This window comes from Ovis aries, chromosome 15 (assembly GCF_016772045.2).
Source record: "Ovis aries strain OAR_USU_Benz2616 breed Rambouillet chromosome 15, ARS-UI_Ramb_v3.0, whole genome shotgun sequence".
NCBI classification, from domain to species: Eukaryota; Metazoa; Chordata; class Mammalia; order Artiodactyla; family Bovidae; genus Ovis; species Ovis aries.
The window spans coordinates 28,969,422-28,983,174 of NC_056068.1; the positions used below are offsets into that span (position 1 = coordinate 28,969,422).

The 13,753-nt window shown below is 36.7% G+C and overlaps 1 protein-coding gene across 1 annotated transcript in view; it reads left to right on the forward strand.

Moving 5' to 3' along the window:
* Positions 1–13,753, forward strand: part of ARCN1 (archain 1) — a 28,919-nt gene that overhangs the window by 5,833 nt on the left and 9,333 nt on the right. The window contains exons 2-5 of the mRNA XM_004016078.5: positions 5,801–6,064; positions 6,541–6,720; positions 6,847–7,052; positions 7,877–8,041. Of these exons, the coding sequence (XP_004016127.1) occupies positions 5,801–6,064; positions 6,541–6,720; positions 6,847–7,052; positions 7,877–8,041 (815 nt within the window). The remainder of the gene's footprint in view (positions 1–5,800; positions 6,065–6,540; positions 6,721–6,846; positions 7,053–7,876; positions 8,042–13,753) is intronic.

Genomic DNA, 13,753 nt, shown 5'->3' on the forward strand with positions numbered 1-13,753 from the left:
CTTTGAAATGACAAAGGTTTTAATAAGATGCATTTCTTGGCAAGTTTATTATTAATAATGATGCTGCTTTACATTGTGAGTATATGTGGTGTAAGTTGTATATAAGTGTTGTGGTATAAGTGCTTTGGCTTACAGTTTTATTATACTCATTTGGTCCTCATAATCACTTGTGAGATTGTCAGATGATGCTCCATTTTCTAAGGGAGGAAACTGAGGCTGAGAGGTTCAAACATAACTTAAATCAGACAGATAGTAAATAAAACAAAAACTAGGATCCAGATCTTCTCAGTTCCAGTCATTTAACTTTCCTGGTATGTTAACTTGATTCTTTGCAAATTTAGAACACTATTTCTAATTCACACAGTCTTTGGGAAAAGAAAAAACCAATGTGAGATCATCTCAAATATAAGGAAATTCTTCATTTTCCTGATGAGAATATTAAGGAAACCTTTTTGGAGTATATAAACTTTTAGGACTGTAGCACAAATATTTAAAGTATTTAAAAATTTACATATGTTCTTAAAGTATTTAATAATTTACTTAAATATACTGTTGATTTTTAAATTGAAAAATAATTCTTTTTTTTTCTGTTCTTATGTTCATGATACAATTTATCCAAATTCCTCACAGGCATCATCGTCACTAGGTGTGCTTTTTGAATTATGGTTTCCTAGAACTTTTACATACAATTTGTAATATTTAGCACTTTTTGAATCCATATATCATATTGATACTTTTGGAAACTGTATTATGAGTCATAAAAACCCATTTGTATTACAGTAGAGCGATTGATTTTAAAAGAAATATTTATTGGGAATTCCCTAGCAGTCCAGTGGCTGGGACTCTGGGCTTTCACTGCCAAGAGCCCAGGTTCAGTCCCTGGTTGGCAAACTATTTTAAGATCCCACAAACCACATAGTACAGAAAAAGAAAAAAAAATCATTACTGACATCCAACACATGAAATTGTGAGTTCTGATCCTCCGGATAATTTATAAATCAGATGGCATTTTATTAGTACATGTAAAACTAGCACAGTTTGAGACTAAGGATAAAATCTACCCTACACAATTCATTTAGATGTTCAACGTAAAGTGATTGAGAGAAAATCTTTAATATGAAAGACTGTAGAAGAATTTGAATCTATACAACTCTTTTTTAAAATAAATATTCCATGTCTAAAAAATACTTTTAACGAGTAATTAGCCTCCAATTATAATAAATAAATTTATGTTAAAATACTTTTAATGGATATATCATACCTTAAATTTATCAATAATTTCTTAATGTCATTAACTGTTTGTTCACTGTTCATATTTTCCCATTTGTCTTATAATTTTTTTAAACAATTGTTTGAATCAGGATTCAAGTAAGATTATACATTGAGATTGGTTGACGTTCTCTTAAGTCTCTCTTAAGAGAAGAGAGTTTGCCCTATGGGTTTGCCCTCCATTCCTTTTTTATTCATGGACTTCCCTGGTGGCTCAGACGGTAAAGCGTCTGTCTACAGTGTTGGAGACCTGGGTTCGAGCCCTGGGTTGGGAAGATCCCCTGGAGAAGGAAATGGCAATGCTCTCCATTACTATTGCCTGGAAAATCCCATGGACAGAGGAGCCGGGTAGGCTACAGTCTGTGAGGTCGCAAAGAGTCGTACACGACTGAGCGACTTCACTTTCACTTTCTATTTCCCCTTTCCCAGCCCCTGGTAACCACTCATCTACTTTCTCTCTCTGAAGTTGTTTATTCTGGATGTTTCATGTAAATGGAATCATGTGAGATGTTGCCTTTCGTATCTGGTTTCTTTCGTTTAGTGTAATATTTTCAAAGTTCCTCCATACTGTAGCATAGTCTTCATTCCTTCTTAAAGCTAAATAATATGCCGTTGTAGGGATGTACCAGTTCTGTTTATCCAGTCATAGGTTGGTGGATATTTGGGTTTTCACTGTTTCTTTACTTATTTAAATACACAGATTTTTAGTTTTTTTGGCCCTGCCTTGTGACTTCCAGGATCTTAGTTCCCTTACCAGGGATTGAACATGGGTCATGGCAGTGAAAGTGCCAAATCCTAACCACTGGACTGCTAGGGAATTCCCAGTTTTCACTTTTTATTATGTATTAGGTATTTTGAATAATGCTGCTATGAACATGCGTACAAGTTTTTATGTGACATAGCTGTTTTATGAGGGCTCCTATTGGGGCAGAAATCTTACTTTATTTGGATATATGTGTCAAATATGACACATACGAAGACATACCTGCTTATCACTCATAAACTAAAGCAGCAACTACCTTTTCTTTTTTCTTTTTCTGCCAGAAATATGCAGATGGTTGAAACATGAACCTCATATGATAAAAATTAATGTGAAAGCAAATTTTTGAGTATATTTGGTTTTATTCTTCTAAACAAGTCTAAGTCTCTTGCTTGGTGATAATTTTAGGTCAATTTCTTCTCCTTGAAGATTAAGGTATTACTATGTGTGTACCAAGGCTTCCCTGGTAGCTCAGCTGGTGAAGAATCCGCCTACAATGCAGGAGACCCCAGTTCAATTCCTGGGTCAGGAATATCCCCTGAAGAAGGGGATATTCTTGGGCTTCCCTGGTGGCTCAGATGGTAAAGAATCTGCCTGCAATGCGGGAGAGCTGGGTTCTATCCCTGGGTCAGGAAGATCCCCTGAGGAGGAAATGGCAACCCACTCCAGTATTCTTGCCTGGAGAATCCCTGTGGACAGAGGAGCCTGGGGGCTACAGTCCATGGGGTTGCAAAGAGTCGGACATAACTGAACGACTAAGTACACGTATGTACCAAGAATTATAGGAGTCCTTGCCCTTTTTTGGAGAAATCTTTCTTTGTTTCACACTATTAAAAACATGAATGGGGACAATGTGGGGAATATAGTCTATAATTATGTAATATTTTTGTATGGTAACAGATGGTGACTAGGTTATCATGATGAATGTTTTAAAATGTATAGAAATACGGAATAACTATGTTGTATACCAAAAACCAACATAATGTTATAGGTCAGTTATACTTTAAAAATAGCCGATACAATATTATAAAGCAATTATCCTCTAATTAAAAATAAATAAATTTAATCTTATTGTTAAAAAAATAAACTCATAGAAAAGAGATCAGATTTGTGGTCACCAGTGACAGGGACTTGAGGGGGAAGGGAGATTGGATGAAGGTAGTCAAAAAAGTGCAAACTTTCAGTTATAAGCTAAGTACGTACTGGACATATGGTGTACATATGATCAATATAACTAACAGTGCTGTATCATATATATATGAAAGTTGTTAAAAGAATAATATCACGAGGGAAAAAAGTTTTTTTCTATTTCTTTTTAGCCATGCCAGCCAGCTTACAGGATCATAGTTCCCCGAGTAGGGATCGAACTTGGGTACTTCGTAGTGAAAGTGCAGAGTTCTAACCACTGCACCATGAGGGAATTCCCTTTTTTATATTTCTTTAATGTTGTTCCTATATGAGATGATGGATGTTCACCAAGCTTGTGATTTATATTAAGTCAAATCATTATGCTATACACCTTAAACTTTCAGTGCTGTATGTCAATTATATTTCAGTTAAACTGGAAGAAAAAAATAAAGATGTGAAATCACCATATACACTTAAAATACCTTAGAACTTTATATGTTAATTCTGCCTCAATAAAGCTGAATTTAAAAAAATTCTATAGCAACAACAGCAACAAAATAATAAAGACATGGAGTGGAAGATTTCTTTTGAAAAGAATAGATCATAACCTTGTTGCATTTTTATTCTTTTTTGGGGATCTTTTACTCCCCTCAGTATATTTTCTTGCCTCTTGCCTGGGTGGTAACAGCAGCCTCCCAAGTAGTTGTGATGGTGAATGATACATTTCTTAAGTACAAAACTATTTACTTATTTTAAAAAATTATAAGTATTTTGGGGAAAGATGACTGTTCTGGGACTTTTAAGCAAGCTTATTTACCACTTTTAAAGTAATCAACTGTAATTTTTATACTCTATACTTTTCCATATATCTAAAATATCATCTTGTATTTTAAAATATAAGATATAAAAATATATTTATAAAATACAAAAATATATTTTTGACATACAGAGGCTCTTTTAGGGGCTTCCCTGTTATCTCAACTGGTAAAGAATCCACCTGTAATGCAGAAAATCCTGGTTCGATTCCTGGGTGGGGAAGATCCCCTGGAGAAGGGATAAGCTACCCGCTCCAGTATTCTTGGGCTTCCCTGGTGGCTCAGAGAGTAAAGAATCTGCCTGCAATGTGGGAGACACTCCAGTATTCTTGTCTAGAGAATTCCCATGGACAGAGGAGCCTGGTGGACTGGAGTTCCTGGGGTTGCAAAGAGTCGGGCACAACTGAGCAACTGAGCACACATATTTTTAAAAGAGTATAATTTACAAAGCAAGATTCTTACTGAATGTATTTATTTATGAAGTAGAACTACTTAAAAAAAAAAAAAAACCAACTTTTGAATTCTATACTATATAACTTTATGCCAGCATAATTAAGGTAAGTTTCAACATAGAATTGGTAGACTCAGGAGCATAAAATTGTATTACTCTCTTAAATGTGTTTCTTTCTAAACTTGCAGTTGTTGATAGGATTTATTCTTGAGATTTCATGTGAGGAAATTTGCAGTGTTCATGGGAAGTATATGAATCAGTAAAAATAAAGATCTGTTTGGTAGAAGAAAGTTATTTGTGCAAGATATAGATCAAACACTTTTTCACTATAAATTGTTTTTACCTAGCTGCTTGGACATAAGTGTGATGGTAATTATCCCTCAAATACCCTGATGACCTATTCTTGATGGATAAGGACATTATGTTCTCCTGTAATCACTATAAAACTATATTGATGTTTTGAAACTAAAAGAATATCTGCTCAAATTGACTAACTTGTTTTTTTTTCCAGCTGCTCACCTGTAGAGGAAAGATTTCTGTAAAACTGAGGAACCTGACCAATAGAATGTTAATATTTCAGAAGTTGTATCCTAGTATTGAGGCTTCCAATATGTGTAAATAGTCTTTCTGTTACTTGTCCTTATAAACTTCTGGGTTCCTGCAATGAAGAGACTATTAACACTAAACTTAATTTTCTTACTACTCTGCTAATGACATTTGGTCATATCTTCTTTGGTGCTTTGTTTTGTTTAACGAAATGCCAGACTCTGGAAAAAAGGGCTATTGGTCTTGATCATTGCCCACTGTCAAAACCTGTGTGAAACATTGAGCCACTTAGTTTTTCATTTTACAGATTGTTTGTGTGTCTGGAGGTAAGTTAGTGTGGGTTAATCTAAGAGCAGAAGATAAATTTAGACTCACTAGATTGGTTCCATATTTTAGGTAAAAATGAAAGGAAAGTTTTGGGGCCTTGTATAACTATTCAGCCTGCCTGATCAGACCTCTGTAGAAATTTCTGTTTTTCCTTCAATAAGTTTAAGCTATTTATGGGTCTGCCAAAGCAGAGAGCAGCCCAGTTTTGAGTCACAGGGGACCCATTAATAATGTGTGTAGACTTAGAAAAAATTATTTCTTTACTAAGTTTTTCTCTAGGTGTGTTATTGAAAAACAGGAGTAATAGCTTCATTTTCCTCTACTTCACCTTTATCTTATGAATGACATAGTATAATTAAAAGGCAATGAAGTAGAGTCTGAAAGTCAGCATTCTAGTAGTAGTTATATCACTAAATAACTGAGTGTGGCATTCTACAGATCTGAGGATGTTGAGAAAACACACGTTAAAAAAATGATTAGTACTTATTTACATGTTCCTTGCAGGTGCTGTTGGCAGCAGCGGTCTGTACAAAAGCAGGAAAAGCTATTGTTTCTCGACAGTTTGTAGAGATGACTCGAACTCGGATTGAGGGCTTGTTAGCAGCTTTTCCAAAGCTCATGAACACTGGAAAACAACATACATTTGTGGAAACAGAGAGTGTCAGATATGTTTATCAGCCTATGGAGAAATTGTACATGGTACTGATCACTACCAAAAACAGCAACATATTAGAAGATCTGGAGACCCTAAGGCTCTTCTCAAGAGTGGTAAGAGTCCTGTAATATTGGGTTAAGGTTTTTGAATTTTAAGTTTTTTGTGTGAAACTATTTTTTCCCCAAAGCAGCTGATGCTTATCATTTTGCGTGTTCTATGCACCTAGTCCCCATCCCAGCATCTTACATCACATCTCCTTTTACTGGATACCCTAAGACTGTAAATATTACAAAGGAGAGTATGAAAATTGCTCTTTTGTTTCCCAGTTCTCTAGCAGTAACTATAACCTGCCTCTGTGGTTCTGACACTTATTTGGCCATATTTTTAGAGAATATTCTTTCGGTGAGACTTGTTGATGTAGCCACACACATACAAAGGCTGATGCCAAAGACTTGCTTAAAGAGTAGTGGAAGGAGCTAGTAAAGCGATTCAGGCATATTGAAATTTATGTATTTTACAGGATAAGAGTGGGAAAGCATAACTGCTGATACATTCTAAATATTTTTTTTCCATTGTTCCTCATGATTAGATTCCTGAATATTGCCGAGCCTTAGAAGAGAATGAAATATCTGAGCACTGTTTTGATTTGATTTTTGCATTTGATGAAATTGTTGCCTTGGGATACCGGGAGAATGTTAACCTGGCGCAGATCAGAACCTTCACAGAAATGGATTCCCATGAGGAGAAGGTGTTCAGAGCAGTCAGAGAGGTAAACAGGGTCTTTGAGACTGCTGGTTTGTGTCTTTCTTTTAGGCTTCTCTGTCTGACTTTCCTGTTTTTATTTACTAGTTTGGTCTGAACTCAAAGCTGCATCCAAGTATGTCTCTTTTCGTAGACTCAAGAGCGTGAAGCCAAGGCTGAGATGCGGCGTAAAGCAAAAGAATTACAGCAGGCCCGAAGAGATGCAGAGAGACAGGGCAAAAAAGCACCAGGATTTGGGGGCTTTGGAAGCTCCACAGTGTCTGGAGGCAGCACAACTTCTATGATCACAGAGACCATCATTGATACTGATAAACCAAAAGTGGCACCTGCACCAGCCAGGTATAATCTAGTGTAATCACCTAGAATACAGTTCTAGAATGGCAGATGAAGGCTATATGTGTGTATCTCAGAGCAATATCTGATTTCTAGGCGAAATAATGAGTGCCTTGATAAAGTAAGTTGTAATATTAAATTTGGCTGCATATTGATAATATGGGGATAAGGGAGAAATCTGATTGCATTGTTTTCCCTTTCGTGTGAAAGAGAGTTCTTTTACAAATTTTACCGTGAAGCTCAATTTCCTATGAGAGTTGCCTTATATTGGAAAAAGAGTTATTTAACTGTTTAAGGGACACATACTTTTAATCTAGTGTTCATAAATGGATTTCAGGGAGAATCTAAACTACCTAAAATTATATGAAAAAGTTTGTTTGTATATAAGTATATTTATCTGGACAAAAGGTACAAAGTTTTCCTCAGCTCATACATGCTTATCAAAGTATTCCTTTGGTCTTTGGGTACTTGAAGCTTATGTGGTTCTTCTGTTTGTTTGTTTTCTGGTCATGCCCCTATAGCATGCAAGATCTTAGTTCCCCAACCAGGGAGTGAACCTGTGCCCTGCAGTAGAAGCACAGAATCCTAACAACTGGACCAACAGAGAATCTCTGAAACTTACATGTTAATAGTGATCCAGCTGCCAGTTCAAACAAGAAATAGTTTAGTGGTCCACTAAACACTAGGAAACTGTAGTTTTTCCCTTGAGGTATTCACATTTCTCTTAAAGAGCAGCTTTAGGGAAAGCTTTAGTGATAGGGAATTATTAATTAGTTTTTAACTTTAAATCATGTGTGAATTTTTTCTTATTTTTGCATTCTTCCACTTAGACCTTCAGGCCCTAGCAAAGCTCTGAAACTGGGAGCCAAAGGAAAGGAAGTAGATAACTTCGTTGACAAATTGAAATCTGAAGGTGAAAATATCATATCCTCCAATATGGGCAAGCGTACCTCTGAAGCAACCAAAGTACATGCTCCACCCATTAATATGGAGAGGTAAGTGGTAACTTTTTCAGTAGGAACAGACCACATGGTGTTAAAAATTTTTTTATCTCAATACTTTATAAATTCTTTTTGTGTTTTTTAATTTTCCCAGATTTCAAAGACTTAAGAGTATATTCTAAACAGTAGTATTCTACTGTATATTATCACACAGGGAACTACATTCAGTATCCTGTGATAAACCATAATGGAAAGGAATATGAAAAAAATAAATATGTATAACTGAGTCACTTTGCTGTACAGTAGACATTAAACACAACATTGTAAATCAGCTACACTTCAGTAAAATTTTAGGTATTAACATGAGATATTCCCCCTCTGCCCTCTTCGAACCATGACTGGGGACTCTTAGCCATCTATTTTCTGTTTAGAACTTAACCTTTCTACCAACTCTGTGGTGGTTAAATTAAACAAAAAATAACTTTTCTTCATGCTTAGTTTATACTTTGTCTCTTAAAGTGAACTTGAATTAGAGTACTAGAACAGTGATTATCTCTGTACTATGTTTTGGCATGTCTTTCTCTAATTAGGACAAAAATTATAAATATCTTTAGTAGCAAATTAATGTGTTATTTTTGCTTTTTAAGTATTTAAAGCCAATATAGAATATTTTGATTTGTCTCTTATCTCAGGACTATGGTACTGGTTGGTAACATTTTTAAGTGGTAGTTATCAAGTTCACATTTTCATGACTCAGATTTCTTGTCTTGAAGCCCAGACTTTCTACTGTTACTGATGATTTTGAGGTCAAGTGAAAGATGAGTCTGGGAGGATACCTCTATCAAGTGTGCTTCAAAGAGGAGTATATTGTGTGTCTTATTTTATATGAAATGAACAGGGTTTTGTTGGGATAAATCTTTTAAATCAATAAAGCTCCTGTGTTATTCCTAGTGGTTGCTCTGAAGGAGACAGGTTTGACACTATTTTAATAAGATGTTGGAGACTATCATGTACTAGAGAGAGCTTGAAAATCTTTTCTGAATGTTGGAATACTTGAGCATGGAGCAGATGCTTATGAAGGTAAATGATACCATGCATTGTCTTCAGATACACGTCTCTGTGGTCTTGAGTCGCATGATTTTGTTTCTGGGAAGACTTAGAGGTTGGAACAGAATAAAGTAGGACGCCAGCATAGTTTTTTAAACCACTGAAGTTCACCCAGCTAAAAGCTGTTTTAGTGAGGAATATGGATAGATTGTACTTAATAATGGCCCATAGCAGCAGTACCTTTTATTTTATTTATTTTAAAAACTAGATTATACATTCATGTAGTTGTTCAAAATTCAAAAGGTTCAAAGGATGTTGCACTAAAACTTCTTCCCACCCAGCCATTCAAGGTTCTCTCTTCAGATACGACTAGCATCAAATAGTTTGTGTGTATATCTTCCAAGAGAGATAATGTATGTATAGATGAATAAAAATATGGTATAATTTCTGTTTTTTTCTTGTTATACATAAGTGGTGGTGTACTTAACACATTTTCCACTTGCTTTTTTCACTGCAGTTCGGTCACTCAGTCGTGTCCTATTCTTTGTGACCCCATGGACTGTAGCATGCCAGGGCTCCCTGTCTATCACCAACTCCCAGAATTTAGTCAGACTTATATCCATTGAGTCAGTAATGCCATCCAACCATTTCATCCTCTGTCGTCCACTTCTCCTGTCTTCAATCTTTCCCAGCATCAGGGTCTTTTCAAATGAGTCACTTCTTCGCATCAGGTGGCCTAAATATTGGAGTTTCAGCTTCAGCATCAGTCCTTCCAATGAATATTCAGGACTGATTTCCTTTAGGATTGACTGGTTGGATCTTCTTGCAGTCCAGGGGACTCTCAAGACTCTTCTCCAACACCAGAGTTCAAAAGCATCAATTCTTTGGCACTCAGCTTTCTTTACAGTTCAACTCTCACATCCATACACGACTACTGGAAAAACCATAGCTTTGACTAGATGGACCTTTTCAGCAAAGTTATGTCTCTTTTTAATACGCTGTCTAAGTTGGTCATAACTTTCCTTCCAAGGAGTAAGCATCTCTTAATTTCATGGCTGCAGTCACCATCTGCAGTGATCTTGGAGCCCACTGTTTCCTTCGTTTACCCGTCTATGTGCCATGAAGTGATGGGGCCAGATGCCATGATCTTAGTTTTCTGAATGTTGAGTTTTAAGCCAGCTTTTTCACTCTCCTCTTTCACTTTCATCTAGAGGCTCTTTAGTTCTTCTTCACTTTCTGCCGTAAGGGTAGTGTTATCTGCGTATCTGAGGTTATTGATATTTCTCCTGGCAATCTTGATTTCACCTTGTGCTTCTTCCAACCCAGTGTCTCTCATGATGTACTCTGCATAGAAGTTAAATAAGCAGGGTGACAATAGCCAGCCTTGATGTACTCCTTTGCCTATTTGTAACCAGTTTGTTGTTTGATATCTGGTTCTAACTGTTGCTTCTTGACCTACATACAGATTTCTTATGAGGCAGGTAAAGAGGTCCGGTATTCCCATCTTTGAAGAATTTTCCAGTTTGTTATGATGTACACAGTCAAAGGCTTTGGCATAATCAATAAAGCAGAAGTAGATTTTTTCTGGTGTTCTCTTGCCTTTTCTATGATCCAACGGATGTTGGCAATTTGCCTTTTCTAAATCCAGCTTGAACATCTGGAAGTTCCTGGTTCACATATTGTTGAAGCCTGGCTTGGAGAATTTTGAGCATTACTTTGCTAGTGTGTGAGATGAGTGCAGTTGTGCGGTAGTTTGAACATTCTTTGGCATTGCCTTTCTTTGGAACTGAAATGAAAACTGACCTTTTCCAGTCCCACGGCCACTGCTGAGTTTTCCAAATTTGCTGGCATATTGAGTGCAGCTCTTTGACAGCATCACCTTTTAGGGTTTGAAATAGCTCAACTGGAATTCCATCACCTCCACTAGCTTTGCTTGTAATGATGCTTCCTAATGTCTGGTTCTAGGTGAGTGATCATACCATCGTGGTTATCTGGGTCCTGAAGATCTTTTTTGTGTAGTTCTCCTGTGTATTCTTGCTATCTCTTCTTAATATCTTCTGCTTCTGTTAGGTCCATACCATTTCTGTCCTTTATTTTACCCATCTTTGCATGAAATGTTCCCTTGGTACCTCTGATTTTCTTGAAGAGATCTCTAGTCTTTCCCATTCTGTTGTTTTCCTCTATTCCTTTGCACTGATCACGGAGGAAGGCTTTCCTAACTCTCCTTGCTATTCTTTGGAACTCTTCATTCAAATGGGTATAGCTTTCCTTTTCTCTTTTGCCTTTAGCTTTTGTTCTTTTCACAGCTATTTGTAAGACCTCCTCAGACAACCATTTTGCCTTTTTGAATTTCTTTTTCTTTAGGGATGGTCTTCATCCCTACCTGCTGTACAGTGTCCCGAACCTCTGTCCACAGTTCTTCTGGCACTCTGTCTATCGGATCTAATCCCTTGAATCTATTTGTCACTTCCACTGTGTAATCATAAGGGATTTTATTCAGGTCATGCCAGAATGGTCTAGTGGTTTCCCCTACTTTCTTCAATTTAAGTATGAATTTGGCAATAAGGAGTTCATGATTGGAGCCACAGTCAGCTGCCAGTCTTGTTTTTATTGACTGTATAAAGCTTCTCCATCTTTGGCTGCAAAGAATGTAATCAATCTGATTTCGGTATTGACCATCTGGTGATGTCCATGTGTAGATCTTCTCTTGTGTTGTTGGAAGAGAGAGTGTTTGCTATGACCAGTGTGTTCTCTTTGCAAAACTCTGTTAGCCTTTTCCCTGCTTCATTCTGTATTCCAAGGACAAATTTGCCTGTTACTCCAGGTTTCTCTGAACTTCCTACTTTTGCATTCCAATCCCCTGTGATGAAAAGGATATCTTTTTTGGGTGTTATAAGGAAATTTTTGTCTTCAATTAAGTGAAAAATCAATTGATTGCTGGGAGAGACATCAATAACAGATATGCAGATGATACCACCCTTATGGCAGAAAGCGAAGAAGAACTAAAGAGCCTCTTGATGAAAGTGAAAGAGGAGAGTGGCTTAAAACACAACATTCAAAAAACCAAGATCATGGCATCCGGTCCCATCACTTCATGGCAAATAGATGGGTAAATGATGGGAATTGTGACAGACTTTAATTTTTTGGGCTTCGAGATCACTGCAGATGGTGACTGCAGCCATGAAATGAAAAGACGCTGGCTCCTTGGAAGAAAAGCTATGACCAATCTAGATAGCATATTAAAAAGCAGAGACATTACTTTGCTGACAAAGGAATGTCTAGTCAAAGCTATGGTTTTTCCAGTAGTCGTGTGGATGTGAGAGTTGAACTGTAAAGGAAGCTGAGCACTGAAGAACTGATGCTTTTGAACTGTGGTGTTGGAGAAGACTCTTGAGAGTCCCTTGGACTGCAGGGAGATCCAACCAGTCCATCCCAAAGGAAATCAGTCCTGAATATTCATTGAAAGGACTGATGCTGAAGCTGAAACTCCAATATTTAGGCCACCTGATGCGAAGAAGTGACTCATTTGAAAAGACCCTCATGCTGGGAAAGATTGAAGGCAGGAGGAGAAGTGGACAACAGAGGATGAGATGGTTGGATGGCATCACCAACTCAATGGACATGAGTTTGAGCAAGCTCCAGGAGTTGGTGTTGGACAGGGAAGCCTGGTGTGCTGCAGTCCGTGGAGTTGCAAAGAGTTGGACATGACTGACCAACTGAACTGAACTGATAAATTTGTGAAGTTAATAACAGAGCTGTGGTTATGTGAGAGAATATCGTATTCTCACAAAGTATATTCTGAAAAATGTTTAGGGATAAGGGGCCATGATGTATATGATCTGCGTGTAAATGGTTCAGGAGAAAAAGTAAAATATAGTTACATAGAGTATGCAAATGATCAAACAAATGGGATAAAATATTAGCAACAGATAAAAAGGGGTATGCATATATTCCTGTTACCATTTTAATCTTTTTTTTTCTTTTTTGGCCGCACCATGCAACGTGTGAAAACTTAGTTCCCTGACCAGGGATTGAACCCCCCCCCCACTCTATAGTGAAAGTGCAGCGTCTTAACCACTGGACCACCAGAAAAGTCCCTGATTTTTTAGTTTTTGACAGTATTTTCAAATAAAAAACTTGGTCAATTGTTCCTCTTTTTCTTGTAATTGCCCAGTATTCATTTTGTCGACATACTTTTATATGTATTTAAGTCATCCTCCTGGTGATGGACATTTATTTCTAAACTTTTGCTATTGCAAACAGTTTTTCAGTGAATAACATACATTGTGTTACACAGGTGCAGACTTACCTGTATGATGACGAATCGCTAAACCAAAGGATATAATGCTTTATTTTATTTTCTATAGTGATAAAGTATTCTTTTCCTTGTTTGAAAAGTTGACATGTAGTTGATTTACAGTGTTGTATTCATTTCTGTTGTACAGCAGAGTGACTCAGTTATGCACATATAGATACAGGAAATCTTTTCCATTATGGTTTATCCTGGGAGATTGGATATAGTTCCCTGTGCTATACAGCAGGACCTTGCTTTTTGTCATTCTAAATGTAATAGTTTGGCATACAGCAAGGAAGACCCAAAGCAATAAAAAATAAATTTTTAACAAAATGTAATAGTTTGTTTAATGCTATAAATTTTGATACATATGGCTGCAACACCTTAAAATAAGTTGCTGATGGCTAATCAACATCCCCAGAGAA